The sequence below is a fragment of the Lacerta agilis genome, chromosome 13 (assembly GCF_009819535.1).
Source record: "Lacerta agilis isolate rLacAgi1 chromosome 13, rLacAgi1.pri, whole genome shotgun sequence".
Classification (NCBI taxonomy): domain Eukaryota; kingdom Metazoa; phylum Chordata; class Lepidosauria; order Squamata; family Lacertidae; genus Lacerta; species Lacerta agilis.
Window position 1 is genome coordinate 38,685,073 of NC_046324.1, and position 18,069 is coordinate 38,703,141.

An 18,069-nucleotide genomic window follows, 5' to 3' on the forward strand; every position below is an offset into this window, starting at 1 on the left:
ATCTGAGTTGCTTCAAACTCTAAAGTTCTATGCTTTATTAAAGTAGTTGATTTTATCTATATTTAAAATTATAATGTAAGGTCCTGGAGTGGGTTACAAGTTCTTTATTCCAATATAGAACACTGAACAAAACTGAAGTACTGTATAACTTTATTATGTCTACTGTTTTTAAGGTTTGTTTTATTGCTATTTTAAAATATTTTATAACATTTTATATAAACCGCTTTAAAAAATTTTTAGTGGGATCTAAATAGTGTTGAATAATTAAACACACACACACAGATACTAAAACTCTCTGAATGTAGAAAATTAGCACATCAGGGAGAAGGCTAAGTTAGAACACTTGTCCCTGACATGCTAGTTTTCTATATACATGCATGAATGCATGGACTTATTTATTTATTTATTTATTTATTTATTTCCTGAATATAGAAAACAAGCACATCAGGAAGTAGGCCAGGCCAGGACCCTTCTCCTTGACATGCTGGTCTTTTATATTTGGGAAGTGAGTGATCAGTTGATTACCCCTGCTACTGCTCCACTAATATAGAAAGCTAGCCTGTCAAGAAGAGAGTCACGTTAGGGCCCTTCTCCTTGATACACTAGCTTTCCTTGCGCAGGGATTTATTCATTCTTTTTTAAAAAAAAAAGTGTAAGCAGGAGTGTTCTATCCCACACCTGCCACCTGAAACAGTGCAGCTAAGACACAGGTCAACCATCTCAGTAAGAACAAGGCCACAGATGAACATGAAACAAAAGACTTTGGATTAAGATTGTTTTGGCTGGGAGGTGCTGTGGATATTTCTATGGTTGATGGATCCCAGCGTGAGTCTATTGCCAAGGACAAGAAGGAATTTACAGCTCCCCCAGGCCAGTAATCCTCAGGCTTCCAACTGGAATGAATAGGAGAAGAACAAGCTCATGTAATGCCACAGACCTTTAAAGGCAGAAATTCCCCCCCCCCCACTGCATGGGTGCGCAGATGCTACGCGAGGACCGCCAAGCAGCGGCCAGAAAAAAAAACATGTGCTCCCATCCCTGCACCACCTCCTATACTCTCACAGTTCTGGTTTGGGTGAAGGAACACAGCCTCTCTGCTATCAAGCTTTGTCCCCAAACAGCCCATCTTTGTAACAACATCCTTAGAAGATGTGTGTGAAGCACAGGGGGTCAGTGGTTATTAACAGGGGATTACAGGGGTGACTGAGACTGACAGGTGAGTCAAGGCTCTTTGACTCTGCAACAAGTACAGGAACAAGATTGCCTCGTACCTTGAGCCCCTTGAACTTTTTTTTTTAACCTTAACCAGGGGCAGTTAACTACAAGATCGCCTCACCGCACGTGTGCGCTCGCTCGACTGCTTCAATCAGCAGCAGGGAAAATAGGGACATTCCAGGATCAAATCAGAAGCCAGAACGGCTTCCGTAATTCCAGCACTGTCCCTGGAAAATCAGGGCACTTGGAGGGTGTGCTATTGTGTTGCTTTGTTCCCCGTTCTTGGATTGCAAATATTTAATGAAGAGCAGGCTATAAATACAGTGGTACCTCGGGTTACAGACGCTTCAGGTTACAGACGTTTCAGGTTAGACGCTTCAGCTTACAGACTCCGCTAACCCAGAAATAACGCTTCAGGTTAAGAACTTTGCTTCAGGATAAGAACAGAAATTGCGTGGCGGCGGCAGCAGCGGGAGGCCCCATTAGCTAAAGTGGTACCTCAGGTTAAGAACGGACCTCCAGAACGGGTTAAGTTCTTAACCCGAGGTACCACTGTACTGGAAATAAATAAACAATGAAATTACCTTTGAGCAGCAGGTTCGTTTCTTCACATTCACACATCTTCTCAGGCAAGCAGGAGCATTAAATGGCACATTCCAGCTAGGCAAAAAAACTTGGGAGTGGATAGCAGGGCCAAGGACCAGTGTGGCCTGTCAAGACTTCCAAGAAGCAAACAGACAGGCCTGGAGGGCTGCATTTGACACACACGCCCCGGCCTAAAGTGCCCCACCCTCAGTGTTGGGATTGTCAATACGGTGACCTCCTAGTGGTGTTGGGATTGCAATTCCCATCTTTCCTGATCATTCCATACCTTCCAACATTTTCTCTGATGAAAACAGGAACATCCAATTCAACAACAACAACAATTCTATTATTTATACCCCACCCATCTGACTGTGTTGCCCCAGCCACTCTGGTTGGCTTCCAACATATATAAAAATATAATAAAACATTAAACATAAAAAACTTCCCTAGACAGGGCTGCTTTGAAATGCTTCTAAAGGTTGCACCACTCCATAATACCCTCCAACAGTTGTCCAATGAAAATAGGGACATCCTAAGGAAAACTGGGACATTCTGGGATCAAATCAGAAACCAGGATGGCTTCTGTAAATCTGGGACTGTCCCTGGAAAGAGGGACACTTGGAGGGTCTGTTATTGGCCATGTTGGCGGCAGGACTCCAGTAACACCTGGATTTCCTGTTTGCTACTCCTGTTTGCAGGTGGCACTGTGGCTTAAACCTCAGAGCCTAGGGCTTGCCGATAAGAAGGTCGGCGGTTTGAATCCCCGCGACGGGGTGAGCTCCCGTTGCTCAGTCCCAGCTCCTGCCCACTTAGCAGTTTGAAAGCACGTCAAAGTGCAAGTAGATAAATAGGTACCGCTCCGGCGGGAAGGTAAACGGCGTTTCCATGCACTGCTCTGGTTCGCCAGAAGCGGCTTAGTCATGCTGGCCACATGACCCAGAAGCTGTACGCCGGCTCCCTCGGCCAATAAAGCAAGATGAGCGCCACAACCCCAGAGTCGTCCGCAACTGGACCTAATGGTCAGGGGTCCCTTTACCCTTTACCTTACTTCTGCTACAGTACTGCTGATCTGCAAGTGTTTTTTAGTTAACATGATGGTCTTTTTTTTTTTAGTCAGTGCTTTTTTCCTTAAAAAAAATGTTTAGGGGTACTCTCATTTTGACTCAAGAAAATCACCATTTTATAGTTCGAATCAGGAAAAATAAATACAGCAAACAGACAAAGATTAACAAAATGTTTAGAAGTATGTGTACCGCTGTGTACCCCCCAGGGGGAAAAGCACTGGTTTTAGTTCTCTCTTTTAAATTCTTGAAATCTTTTGTAATCTACCTTGGGAGGGTTTGTCCCTAAAAGATGGCCTAGAAATATTTTAAATAAATATATTTAATGGGGAGGGGGAGGGGTCAGCCTGGATGATCCCTTCCAAAGCTATGATCCTGTATCTGTGTGGGTTGAATCTGTAAGAGGAAACCTGCCACATCAGTTTCCTTGTCAAGGTAACAGCCTTAGCCACTCAGACAGGTACGCATCATCTGCCTCTTGAAAGAGGGAGTGCTGTTGCCATAGAGACAAATGTGGTCTTCTGTCAGGGGGTTTGACCAGATGACCCTTGGATCCCTTCTAACCCCACAATTCTATGATTCTATAATTCTGTAGCACAGATAACCACAATGTCCCAGGAAACTCACTGCTGAATCTACCTCAAAGGGATGTTGTGCGGGCATCCAGAACACAGGTCATCATTCTTGAGATGAGTTGCTTAAAAAGAGCACGACTTCATTCTTATTTGACACAAATAAACAGATCTTTATTTTTTTTCCATAAATATACCTCCTTAGACAGTATGTTTGGGGTTGGGGAGAATGTACAGAAGCATCTAACAAAATCGGCAGAATTTTCTGACTTGTCACGTCCATTCACCGCTTTGGGAAACTATGGTTTTAAAATAAGGAGGAACCAAAACCCCTCCATCGGGCCCAAGAGCCAACAGACACAAACATTTCTGTCAAAGTAAAGTCAGCCCGTGCCGTCTTTTATGATGGATGCTGGCACATCGGACATCTGTTGCATGAATACTGCAGCAAATGCTCAGATTGTTGTCTCCATGTGCCATGGTCCCGTGCAATTTTTTTTAAAAAAGGTTTTACTACTTATAAAAGTTAACAGCGATATACTAAGTTAATTTTCATACAGGAATATTACACCTTATAAGAACCAAATTTATATTCTTTTTGGGATCCCAATACAGGTTCTCTTTGTAATTGTACAAGAGTGTTAAGAGCCCTGTGTATCAGATAAAAGGCCCATCTAACCCAAATTCCCATTTCCCACAGCGACCAATCAGATGCCTCTTGGAAAACCCAGTGTCAGGACAGGAATCCCCTCTCCCACAGCAGATCCCAGCAAACAATCCCAGCAATCTCACATACATACAATTTGCTCAGCTCATTTATTCCAGGGGTGGGGCAACTTTTTCAAGCCAGGGGCCACGTCTCCTTCTGAGTGACCTTCCAGGGGCCACATGACCAGTGGCGGAGAGAGGGCAAAGGCAAAGGTGAACAGAACAGTGGGCTAGTTTCTTCACACTCACACATACCTTTCTCTCAACTCCTCCTAGGCACACAAGAAGCATTATCAGAGTTCGAGGACATGTCCCAGCCAGACAAAAACAGTATAGGAGGCTGCAAAGCATGGCTGGTGAGCACTGTGACTCAAAGGGGGGGGGGGCGTGTACCCTGTGGAGATGCCTGGAGGGGCCTCTCTGGCAGCCTGAGGTTCCCCATCCCTGACCTGTACAGTATTACAGAAGGTTCAACCTACTTTCCTACACCTTTTCTGTATGTGGCAGGTAAATACACAGACGTTTGCTGACTTAACACTCAAGACCAGTTCCACACACTGAAATACAAAAGGGGTGTGTGTGTGTGTGTGGAGAGATCAACTTGACTATCACATGTAAATGCAACTCACGTGGCATTAGGGCTTTTGTGAATGTTGCCACAAAAGGTACCTAAAATGTGGGGTGGGGTGGGGTGGATTTGACACAAACAGTTCTCTAAAACCTTCAGGTGCCTCCACTTTCAAGTTGAGCCCATAGCCTTTAGAGGGACATGTGCCCCATTCTAATGATGTGCCGGGAGGGCGGTTGATCCATGTGCATACAAGTCCCTACTATGGCTGTTCTGAGTGAGGCAAAGCACAAAGTGGAACCTGCCTCCTTCCAGAAGCCGATTGGGCCAGTGGCTGAATCTGATTCCAACACCCTCCACTGTCCTTGAGGATAGCAGGTAGACTACAGGGTGCAACTCCTTGCACCCTCAGCACCCGCCTCACTCTGCTGAGTGGTTGGGCTCCTCTGTGCCTCCACCGCTTCCAAGGGAAAGGACAACTCCACACACACTTTGCACTCACGGAACCTGCACCATGGAAACAAAGTGGGCAGCTCACACATCCCAGGCCATTGCACGCTTCTGGAGCACTGCAACTAGGCTGCAGCCCACAATTTCCCTCCTCCAAAATGAGCTTTGTTGACTTTAACGCAGGAGTCTTCAGCCTTTCCAGACCCAGGACCCACTCTTAAGTCAAACATGCACACACCCCGATTCTGGTAGTAGCGCTACCATTTAACCCACCTTAGATCAGGCTGCAACCAAGTGGTGGGTCCCAACCAATCGGTTGAAGAGTAATGCATTAAGAGGCCTGCTCAAGGGTGATCCAGCTGTGGACTGCAGCTTTCATAGCAGTACACTAGCGGGTTCTTGAATGATGCAACATTTTACAAAATGCTAGCATGTGCGATTGAGCAGGAAAGAGACGACTGCCTCCATCCCATTCTGCCCAAGCGCACAGCTCCAGACACAGAAGCACACGTTATATCTGATTTGGTTAAGCTAGTACAGTGACAAAGAAAGGACTGGGTTTAGACGTGTTTATACCATACACTCTACCGCTAAAACAACATCCTAGTAATCTACCACGCATTCACCACATATAACACGCATGATCTGCTACCTTCCGATACAATTGCTCACACGAGATGTAGAGTATGGCGTAGTGGAGAGGAAACCATGAAGCTTTTCCGCAGCTAACCAGTCTGCTATCTGCACCGCACTATGAAATAGCAGGCAACAAAGGATTTCTGAAAACATATCAGCAGACAACCCTTTGAGCAGCTTCCACTGTCCTACACAACAGCATCACCTTCTGATGTGGATGTAGTGGTTGATACCTGTATGTGATCCTGAGTAACACAATCAATGGGGTAGATGAAAGAATAGGTAGCACGGAGGCTAATCCAATCATTTTTTTTCGTTGCCAGTGGTCATTAAGAGTTGCTGTGGATTTCATAGTGATTATGTGCAAGTGTGTGTGTGTGTGTGTGTGTGTGTGTGCGTGACTCGTCTTGTATAGATCTGCTCAGTGGCTTGCTAGCAGCGCTGGCGTCCTCACGTCACCTCCAGAGAAGCCGGGGAGACACGGTCACATTCAGCTCGCGACCGGAGAGTGTGCCACTGCTCCACAGCCGTGCGGTGGGAGTTCAGCATCCGCCGCCAGTGCTTGGATTCCGAAGAGCCTGTGGAGTACTGGCCAATCACAATCCGCCCAATGAAGTCGTTGCTGCTCTTCATGTTGTGGCCAAAGACTGAAGGTAACAAAGAGAAAGGTAACCCTGCTGAGCAATAATCTACCTACAGAAGTGGTACCTGCAACAAAATGATGCAGAGTGGAGTGTTTCTGACCAAAATGCCAGCCAGTCAGCCATGCCCTTTTCCATTCCATTCACCACCCTGCCCCCATTTCCCTTCCCCAGCAATCAACCGACATGCCGTATCCACTGACCACTGCCTTCACTGAGCTGCATTTAGTTCCAACTCCATTCCTTGCCACAGGATTATTATTGTGTTCTTCTTACGCAAACCTTGTGTGTAATCTGTATTGTTTTGGTAATGAAAATGCTTTTAAAAATAAATTATCAACTAGAAAGCATGGGTGTGTGGCTTTATAGTGAGGCTTTAATTCTGTTGTGTGCTGGTTTCAGTTTCACAACAGTTCTTGCCCTTTTTACAGGTTTGTTCATTTTGGGTTTTTCAGTTGTGACTTTGTTGTTTTATTATTTGAACTGCTGATCCGCTCAAAGAGCTTCGACAGAAGAAACAACTGAGACTGCCACACAAAGAGCGTTGGAAGTTTGGGGTGTTTTTCATGGGTTAAAACAGACATTGTTAGGGACCTTCAGATTCCCAGACTATCCCTGTATCTTTAGCCTATCAGATTGCTTCTCTGTCTTTTTGATGGCAGATTGAACAACTTTTTCTTACCTACAAGCATATGAGTCTGAGCAAAACTTAGTTGGAGACAACTCTGTTTTTCCATTTAGATTAGTCACTGGGTGAAATGCAAAATAGACTTAACTTAGTTGTAGTTACAGGTAGGTAGCCGTGTTGGTCTGCCATAGTCAAAACAAAATAAAATAAAAAATTTCTTCCAGTAGCACCTTAGAGACCAACTAAGTTTCAGATGAAGAAGTGTGCATGTACACGAATGCTCATACCAAAAACAAACTTAGTTGGTCTCTAAGGTGCTACTGGAAGGAATTTTTTTATTTTATTTTGTTTTAACTTAGTTGTGTTCATTCATTTCAATGAGCCTACTCTGAGTAGGTCTAGCATTGAATTCCACCCACTATTCCCAAGTTTGCATCTACACGTATGAATAAACATGGGCCAAATTTCATGAGAATCTGTGCCCTCTCTTCTTCTTTCTGGGTGATGCATATCCTATTACAGTATATTATTGTTTTGGGGATGAATAAGTGGCCATTCTGTTGCTCACGTTCCCCACTCTCTTTCTGGGCTACAGATGCTGAGCAACCAGGAGCACTGCTGCCACCTGCTGGTTCACTCCCCATCCCCTTGGTAAGGAAGGAGGCTCAGCAGTTCCAGCAGCCAGGAGGAAGGGAACCAAGATGATAAAGGGCCTGGAAACGAAGAAGAAGAAGAAGAAGAAGAAGAAGAAGAAGAAGAAGAAGAAGAAGAGGAGGAGGAGGAGGAGGAGGAGGAGGAGGAGTTTGGATTTGATATCCCACTTTATCACTACCCGAAGGAGTCTCAAAGCGGCTAACATTCTCCTTTCCCTTCCTCCCCCACAACAAACACTCTGTGAGGTGAGTGGGGCTGAGAGAAGTGTGACTAGCCCAAGGTCACCCAGCAGCTGCATGTGGAGGAGTGGAGAAGCGAACCCGGTTCACCAGATTACCAGTCTACCGCTCTTAACCACCACACCACACTGGCAATATGACAATTGGTTGAGGGAGTTGGGCATGCTTTAGCCTGGAGGTGATACGACAGCCATCCTCATATATCTGAAGGGCTGTGGCAGATGGAAGATGACGATGATGATGATGACTGAATTTGTATACCACCCTTCATCCATAGAACACAGGGTGTTTCACCACAGACAACACAACAGGTTCACAACAGGTTTATACAAGATAAAAGCACAAAACACATAACAAGAACAAGAACAAGCAAACAAAACCCACACAAACCAACGACCCCTTTCTCCCCTTCCCACAAACACATTTAAATGGGCATCGGATGTTAATCAGCCAAAGGCCTAGTTGAAGAGAAACGTTTTTGCCCGGTGCCTAAAGTTGCATAATGAAGGTGCCAGCTGAATCTCCCTGGGGAGAGCATTCCACAAACAAGGAGCCACTGCAAAAAAAGGCCTGTTCTTGTGTTGCCATTCTCTGGACCTCTTTGTAGGGAAGGCACTCGAAGAAGGGCCTCAGATGATAAGCAAGCTTGCTTCCTGCTGCTCCAGAGGACTGGACCAATGGATTCAAATTACAAGAAAAGAGATTACAACTAGACATTAGGAAGAACTTTCTGGTGTTAAGAGCTGTTTTACAGTGGGGTGGATGGTAGGTTTTTAAACGGGGGTTTTTAAGCAGAGTTTGGATGGCCATCTGTCAGGGATTATTTGTCTGTGATTCCTGCGCTGCAGGGGAGTAGGACGAGAGGACCCCTGGGGTTCAAACTCTACAATTCTGTGATTCTAAGTGCTCCCCCTGCTCCAGTCTAATCCTACACAAACTTATTTGCACACAAACATCCTAACACATGTTGCCCCATAGCTTTCCATTTCATGTAGATTGTTTCCCTGTTACATATTTCAAAAGCCTTTCAATAATTAAACTGTTCACCTGCAACTGCTCTGCAAACCCAGCTTGCCAATAAAGAGAACAAAACCATTGCTGGTCTTGTGGCCTCTGTAGAGCGAATAAAAGCATAGCCGCGAGGCCTGAGCACATAACTGGGGAACAAACAAAAGCACAATCTACAATGTGTACTTATTCCATAGCCTCAGAAGCCTATTCACTCAGGCATCAGCTAGAAACACAGGGTCAGTCTTTGCCTTTCCACTTCCAAAGGCAATAGCAATAGTAATATCAATAGCAGTATTAGTAGTCATCGTCATCGTAGTAATAACAGCCTAGGAAGTTGCCTTATACGGCACCAGGCCATTGGTCCATCTAGCTGTTGTTCCCCCCCCCCCAGCCCTATTCAAGCCTGGCCCTGAGATGCTAAATTATTTCAGATCGCCATTCACATTTAGACTGTGAATGGAATTCCTTACTTAAGCCAACACTGAGTGAACATCTAGGGGCAGCATCCCTACACACGTCTGTAGAAGAGAAATATCTCCTCGAAGGTGTGGAGAAAGTGGGGCTCACTGAACATGCCAATTAGCTGACTGGCACTGCCAGCGAGTCCTGCTTGCAAAGGGAGAATCAGAAGCTAACATTCAGCTTGCAGCCACAACCTTAACTGATGTCAGGTGCTGGGGGGGGGGGGCAGATGGTTGTGGGTTGAGGGGAAATTGCCTTGCATGCCAAACAGGAACCTACAGGCTGGAGGTTCCCAATCCCTGGTTTAACACATCTTTTCACAGAAAACGTGCCCAGACTGAAGAGCCAAGCCCAAGGAAGTTATTGTTTAAGGCCAGCAAAGCTTCTACTGGCTCCCCAAGTCGCCTGATTCCTGATGGCCTAACTAGCTTCAGTTTCCTGTCCTGCTAGTAGGGATGGTGTAGAGAGCAGCAAGGCTCAGGCCAGGTAGTCCTTCCACCTGTAATCTGTCCCAGTCAAGTGGAATAAAACACTCAATTCAAGCCTGGTGGGTAACACACCCACAGGAGGTCAGGTGTGACAAGGATCTGGGGAAAGGGAAGAGGACAACCATGAACAGATAAGTCATAGAATTGTAGATCTGGAAGGGTCATCTAGTCCAACCCCCTGTGCTATAGGAATCACAGCTAAAGAATCCCTGGCAGATGCCTACCCAACCTGTTAAAAAACCTCCAAGGAGGTCCAACACCCTTTCAGGTTAGTCCATTGCACTTCTGAACAGCTTTCACTATCAGAAAGTTCCTCCTCATGTTTTGTTGGCATCTCCTTTCTTGTCATTTGAACCCACTGGTTTGGTTCCCACACTCCAAAGCAGCAAAAAACAAGCTTGCTCCATCTTCCATGTGACAGATATTTAAAGTTGGCTATCAAATCTTCTGTCAGTCTTCTCGTCTAGATTCTATATACCCAACAATCGTTCTTCACAAGGCTTGGTTCCCAGACCCTCTGTCATCTTACTTGCCCTCCCTTTCAGATGTTCCAGCTTGTCAAGTCTGTGGAAACCTGGGGATGGATTTACCAAAAGACAGCCTAGGAACTTGCCCAGGGCCTGAAAGCTTTCTGGGTGGGAACTGAAACGCTCCCCACACCCTCCCCACAACCCAATGCTGTGCAAAAACACTAATCATAATAATAACACAGGGGAAACAATTCCTCTTAGTAAAGGCAACTGACTCCAGACAGCTGGTAATGTTTATATATTGTGGGTGAGAGAGCAGGAGGAGGAGAATGTGGCTTAGGTGACTGTCTTTTTCTATTTCAGAATAAGGCGCTCAGTAGATTACAGGAACAATTCTTTCCTCCCACACCTGATCCAGTGCATTCAAAACTATGCATGCTGCCTTTTCCGCAGAGGAAAATTTCTGTACATCACGGCTGCGATTTAAATTGCTGATGAGCATCGCTTTCATTCGGAAATGTTTGGAAACAAGCTAATGGGTTCTCATTTCAACGTCTCGTCTCAACAGCAACATCTGTTTCTACTAGGGTGGGTGTGCGCAGAAAATAAAATCCCTTCGTATCTCGATTGGGTGCTTCTGAGAGGGGGCTGCTTTTTGTATGAGGGGTTTCTTTGTGGTCCAATTCAAAAGAGAGGCATTTCATTTGAGTAGATATAGTAAGGATTCTAAGTGCTCCCCCAGCTCCAGTCTAATCCTACACAAACTTATTTGCACACAAACATCTTAAGGATTGCACTGTTAATAGGGATACTGGAGAATTCCACCAACAACAGGGGAGAAAGAGGAAGTCTGCAAACAATATGTAATTACTCTCCCCCCACCCCATTGTTTTGATGTTTCCTTTAATTTACGTAAATAATTACACACCTGATTTAAAAAATAATGCATCTTAATTAGTGGACAGTGAGATGAATGACATAGTAGTTGATGGAAACAAAGCTGCAGCAGAATGGAGACAGTGTTGATTGTGGCCAATAAAAGGTTGGTCACAACAGAAATCTCTATCTTCTTACAGCCCTAGCCGTTAGTTGATTAAATGACGAAAAGTCACATGAATCAATCAGCCAAGATTCTTCAACTGTGTGGCAGGCCTACAAACCACATTTGAAAGAGATAGGTGAACATACCTGTGAAAACTAAACTGGCACTTTCAAGTTCTTCTTGGGGCACTTTGAAACTGAAGGACTCGTTGTAGAAGGGATCAATGGTAGCCCTCTTGCAAGAAGTCTTCTTTGTTTTCGCCAGTTTTAAACCATGAACAAGCTGGATCTTCACAAAGGGATCTGAACAGAAAACAAGCACAGCTTAATCTTCCAGAGAGGGTTTTGTTCATCGGAAATCATTATTTCCTGTCATTGCCCAGTTCATGCATTAAGTTGGCCTAGGTGATTGTACTCTGGCCCAGACAAGGAAGGGACAGCCCATTAAATTGGATTGAGAGAGAGAAAGGTGCCAGGTACAGATCCAGGCCCTGACATCTTGACCAGCTCTGAGCCTGGGCTCAAGCCAATGAGCAAGGTACCCCTTAATTGGAAAGCACAGCCCTATTATTGGACAGAGTGATGTATTTTGCCTCAGGTGGCAGAGTCTGGAGGGCAGGGAGTGGTAGCAAAGCCCTGTATTTGGAAGTTTCTAATGTCTGATGTTTTATTATGTTTTCATATGTGTTGGAAGCTGCCCAGAGTGGCTGGGAAAATCCAGCCAGAAGGGTGGGGTATAAATAATAATAATAATAATAATAATAATAATAATAATAATAATAATAATTAGTATTACTGCACCATGCAGTGCTTGCCCTGCACTCACTAAGCTGGGAATCAGAAGTTCGAAATGTTCAATATCAATATCAATTTATTTATTGCATTAGCCCTATGGCCATAGCACATAGTAAATGGGAAATGTTGTTGAACTCAGGTCCTGTTCATGGACTCCCCGTAGGTAATCTGGTTGCCCAGTGTGAAAAGAGGATGCTGGACCAGATGGGCCTTTAAGAGGATTCTTGTATTTTATAGACAATTTTCATGTATTTTATACTTATTACTGGTGAGCATTTTAGGATTTTTAAATGCTGGTCTTTACATTTTTTTACTGTTTGCTTTCTGAAAGAGCGACTAACAAATATAATTAATAATAATAACAATGCTCAGAAGCAGTAGTGAGTCCTTAGTCCTCCCTCTTTTGGCTGTAACCTTTTCCCCCCTGCTCGCTCCTATGAAGATTACATCTGCCGAGAAGAACCTGCTCTCTCTCAAAAAGAACAGCGTAGCTGACCTCCCTTCACCAAGGCCAGCCTTCAGTTGTTCGCAATTGAAAGTAAACAGGGTACATTTTGACTTCTGCTTCTGAGGAACAAAAATGACTCCTCTGGTGATTCCAAGAATGGCTGGGAAATGGCAGCTTCTAAACGCCACTTGCCTGCTGATTTTCTCCGTACTGAAAGTAAAACACACAAGCGCACAAAATCTCCTCAGATCTCCCACTTATACAGAATGCAGTCTGGAAGAGGATTGATGGAAGTGGGGGGGAGGGCAGCTTAAATATAGATCCATGTGCATTGACTGGGAGGAATTCAGGCTTTGGGGATCTGTTTTGCTTTCGACTGGAAACCCAACATCCACAACTGGAGCCAGGTGCAAAAAAAAAAAGTGGGATGGAGGTCACGCATTCAGAATTAAGAATAAGGGAGCTCCGAGCATATGCTCAGTCCGGGAATATGAGTTGTGAGAATTGAGCTCACAATCCTTTCGCACAGCAGTCTCCACTGCCAATTCTCTCTCCTGCCCCTTCCAGATTTCTCCTGCCCCTTGCAGCAGCTAGGTTGTTGCCATGGTGATACAAGGGCTGAAGGCCATACTGGGGTTGGGGTGTGAGCTGTGCATGTTGAAGAGGTGGAGGCTGACCAGTAGCTCTGTGCTGAGGACCTCTTGAAAATGCCATCTTGCACTACCCCCCCCCCAAACAAAGCCAGCTGGATTCGTGCCTTTTTGTCAGGCACCACTTCACCCACCACAAAGGTGAAATTTGCCTTCCTGAGGCCCAGCGCTCAAGGCAAGAGGCACAGCTGTTTGGACCTCTCTATTTTCAACTGGCCATAGTTTTGAACCGTTTTTATTGTTTTCCAGTTCATGGTTGTTTTTAGGCACCCCTTAGGTAAAATGTAGATGCTGTCTTTTAAATAAATAAATACATTTCCCACCATCGTTCTGTAGAAACATTGACATTTGGATGTGCCGGTGGCATTTCTCAAATCGTAAATGTCTGGTCTGAAAAGGTCATAAAGGTAAAGTTCTTCAAAGACTGTGGAAGTCAAAACCTTCTCAGAAGCCTCCTCTAATTTCTGAATGCTCTGTCCCGCCCCTCTCAGTAGAAGCAGAGGCTGGATGCAGCAGTGAGGAACAGACATTCTCTGCACATGCTCAGAGACACACTACTCCTTTGTCAATTTGCATATCCTGGCACTGAAAATTTCTGCGGGGCGGAGGCTTGGTTCATATTAGGACTTTAGGGCTGGGATTTTTCAGAGCTGCTTTAGGGAATGGCAATGTCCTGTTCGCTGTTGAAAACATCCACATCTTTCAGAAATCTCATACATCTCAGCAGTACCAGAGCACCTCTAATTAAGTGCAGCAGTCATTATTGGAAAAGCACCAGTCCGTACCTGAACCTTGGCTCATATCTGTTTGAAGCAGCTGTTTTGCTCTAATGATGTCTACATTCAGTCTTCCTGCACTGGGAAGGTAGTTTAACGACAGCAGGAGTTCTCCAAGTTCAACTTCATTCTGCAACAGATGTGCCAAAGAAGGAATCAAACAGGACAAGAGGTGGGGTGTTTGAAACAAAGTGGATTACAAGCCATGCCCAAGGATCACAAATGCCCTTACAGCAGGTGTGGGAAACCTCTGGACCAAGGGTCAAACGCTGGCCCTCCAAGCCTCTCTATCTGGGCAAGGCCCTCTGCAGGGAAGCAAAGTACACCCTGCGCTGCCACGGAGAGGCGCAGCAATGCCCTCTGCTGCAACAGGGAAGCGTGGAGCACCCTCCACCACTTTAGGGAGGTATGGCTGGACTCTCTGCTGCCATGGGGAGGCCTAGTAAGGCCCTCCACTGCCACAGATATATACCATGATATATCGAGATATTGTGATATTTAGCTGGTGATATATCGCAATGTTGAAAATCAGATATCGCCCAGCCCTAGCCTGGGCCACTTCCAGCAATTGAGGCCCCTAGCCATAGTCAAAATTAAAAATGACAACACATGAGAAACAAATTAACCTTCCTCCCCCCCCCCAACCCAAACATGAGTGGTTTATTTACATAATCGGCTGATCTGAGAGGATATTGTCTGGGTCTAATCTTGTGCTACCAGAACAGATATTTTTATTAATATTTGTGAATGTTTGAACTCTTCGACATGACAAAAATTATGTCAGTTAACAGAAGAAAAATGATGTATTTTCCAAATCACAAATCTTATTTGCTTAGATTTGCAGCTCTAAGCTGAGAGTGTTGTGTTATGGTCCAATGCTCATAAAAAACATGTTATGAAACTTATCAAAGGCTAAAAATTAACAAGTGTCTAAATCTGAGGAGCAACCCCCACCCCCTTTGTGCTTGAGATCCAGGCCAAACAGCCCCCGTGCCCCCCACACACCGTGATCGACCCTGAGCACCACAGAGCATATGAGATGGAATCACCCAGCCAGGACCTAAGCATGGCACACGGCGCACAGCTATATCCCTCTGGCCCCACATGTCAGACAATGAGAATTCAGAAGTAGAAACCTCTGATGACAGAAAACCATGGAGGAAGAGTGTTTTGCACAAATAACCATAATAAAGCACTACAATAATCAAACAAACACTTAGAACAGATCTTATTATTAACAGCTACTTAACATTTGTACAGCATTTCCAAGTGTTCAGAACGCTTCCCTTGCATTATCAAGTTGCAACCTTGTAAAGTAAGCCGATATTATTATCTCCGAAATTGCAGATGGGGTGGTGGGAATGAGGTTGAGAAAGGGTAGCTGTCCTAAGGCTACCTAAAGAGTTTATGACAGAGGCAAAATTTGAATCAGGCCCTGCCTGAATTGTAGCTCACTCTCTTAACCATTTCACAACACCAACTGTCATTATAAGATGAGAGTTTGTGGCTACCCTCCTCCCAAACACTCCCCTAAAGAGCCAAGTCTTCACCACATACCCCAGGGTTGGGAAACTTCTGGTCTTGGGGTACAATGTGGCCTTTTAAACATCTCCATCTGGCCCTTGGGAGTCAAGCCAAGTCACAACTCCTCCCTGGGCCAAATGTGGTACAGTGGTACCTCAGTTTACGAAGGAACGTGGGAGGCACGTTCGCAACCCACAGCACCACTTCTGCGCACGCGCGGGTCACAATTCGACGCTTCTGCTAATGCGCCGAAATCAGGAAGTAACCCATTCTGGTACTTCCAGGTTCAGCGCAAGCGCAACCCAAAAAAAACACACCCCACAGCGTTCGCAGCATGAGGTATGACTGTATAGCGATGGAGCCTGTCAGGCTTCCCTAGGGAGAACATTCAAGAGCTTCAAGGCACAACCAAAATACATCTCTGTTTCTTGTACCATTAAACCATTGCCAGTGTTAAATCACAATCAGAAGGAGGGGGGAGAAATATACCCAACCAAGGCCACCAAGAACAGTAATAACAGGCAACATGTTGAGTTTTGTTCTGAAACTTACTTGAGAGCTGGGGACCAGAGCTTTCCACCAATGTCCACCCTTCACAAGGTCCACATCACTCAAAGGCATCGACACTTTACCAATGACACAGTGGCGTGAAAATTTGTCAAAATCCACTGTAGTTAACAGCAGGGTCCTCCTTTCGGCTTCTAAAAATGGGATGTCAAATGTGTACCTCTCCTCAAAGACCGGGCTTTGGGTTTTGCGCTTCACTCCAGTCTGCTTGGAGTTTTTCTGGTCCGGCAAGAGGCAAATCTTCACGTAAGGATTCGAGTGGGCCATATCCTGCCTAGTGCCATCGTAGGAAATTGGGGGAGGCAGGTCCCTCGCCTCAATCACCCTGACAATGAGATAATTGTGCAAGAGGTCGTATTGCGTGCTAAAATGAAGCATGCCCAGCTGGTACTTGGCCAAGACTTCTTCGTCCGTCAAGGAGTCTTCGCTGTTTGAGTCAAGGGAATATAGCCTCGGCTCAAACTTCCTAAAGTAGTCATCTGGAGTATAGGTTTTCCTCAGGATGGACGGTTGAACTGTTTCCTTTTTGGATCCTAAAATCCCAAACTCGATAGGTTTTATGTCAATAAGTGGAGAACTTGGACGCCTCAACTCTAGACCTGCGTGACAAAGAGCAAATGGTTGGACAAGGCACTAAGTCACACTGACTGCAGAGATATAGGCCCCAACTTCACTATACACTAAGAATCGTGGGCAGTGTAGTTTGTTATGGGTGCTGAGAGGTGTTAGGATACCCCTATTATTATTTGTTTGTTTGTTGCATTTATATTCCACATTTTTCTCCAAGGAACTCAATGTGGCGGACCCAGTTCTCCTCCCCCTCCTCACTTAACTCCAACTACCCTGTGAGGTAGGTTAGGCTGAGAGGCGGTGACTGGCACAAGGTCATCCAATGAGTTTCATGGCAGAGTGGAGATTTGAACCTTGGCCTCCCAGGTCCAACATTAACCACTACACCACATGGAGCTACAATTTCCAGAATACCCTGGGAAGAGGGATTGGTTGTTAAACCGCTCTGAATACTGCAACTCCACAAAAGGAATAGGGGTCTCCTAACTCCTAACTATAATTAATAAATAATAATAATAATAATAATAATAATAATAATAATAATTTATTTGTACCCCGCCCGTCTGGCAGGGTTTCCCCAGCCACTCTGGGCGGCTTCCAACAGATATTAGGATACATTAAAAATGTCACAGATTAAAAACTTCCCTGAACAGGGATGCCTTCAGATGTCTTCTGAATGTAAGGTTTATCTCTTTGACATGAGATGGGAGGGCGTTCCACAGGGTGGGCGCCACTACTGAGAAGGCCCTCTGCTTGGTTCCCTGTAGCTTTGCTTCTCGCAGTGAGGGAACCGGCAGAAGGCCCTCGGCGCTGGATCTCAGTGTCCGGGCTGAACGATGGGGGGTGGAGACGCTCCTTCAGGTATACAGGACCTACTCTCAAGTTTCTGTGCGCTGCTCTGGTTTCCCAGAAGCAGCTTAGTCATGGTGGCCATATGACCTGGGAAAACTGTCTGTGGACAAACGCTGGCTCCCTAGGCCTAAAGAGCGAGATGAGCGTGCAACCCCAGAGTCGTTCAAGACTGTACCTAATGGTCAGGGGTACCTTTACCTTTAACTACTCACAGCACCCTTAACAAACAACACTTCCCAGAATTATTTGGGGGCAGCCATGGCTGTTTAAAGTAGCATGATGATGCTTTAAATGTATAGTGCAGATGGGACCCTCTCTATATAATAAAAATGTAAGTATGTCATCGCACAGCCTCATCACAGCCCTGGATTTACATGAAGTCAACTCCTGACCTGCCTTGGCCCATGAGATCTGGCCTCAGACCACAACAACATCATGATGGGTTGTGCTGATTGTGT

The 18,069-nt window shown here is 45.3% G+C and overlaps 1 protein-coding gene across 6 annotated transcripts in view; it reads right to left on the reverse strand.

The window, feature by feature from the left end:
- Window positions 1–3,934: 3,934 nt before the first annotated feature.
- Window positions 3,935–18,069, reverse strand: part of SYT17 (synaptotagmin 17) — a 46,448-nt gene continuing 32,313 nt past the window's right edge. For all 6 annotated transcript variants that reach the window (XM_033167297.1, XM_033167298.1, XM_033167300.1 and 3 more), the window contains 4 exons: window positions 16,175–16,788; window positions 14,108–14,228; window positions 11,577–11,732; window positions 3,935–6,442 (listed from right to left, as the gene is read on the reverse strand). In XM_033167297.1, the coding sequence (XP_033023188.1) occupies window positions 6,246–6,442; window positions 11,577–11,732; window positions 14,108–14,228; window positions 16,175–16,788 (1,088 nt within the window). In that variant the 3' untranslated portion in view covers window positions 3,935–6,245. The remainder of the gene's footprint in view (window positions 6,443–11,576; window positions 11,733–14,107; window positions 14,229–16,174; window positions 16,789–18,069) is intronic.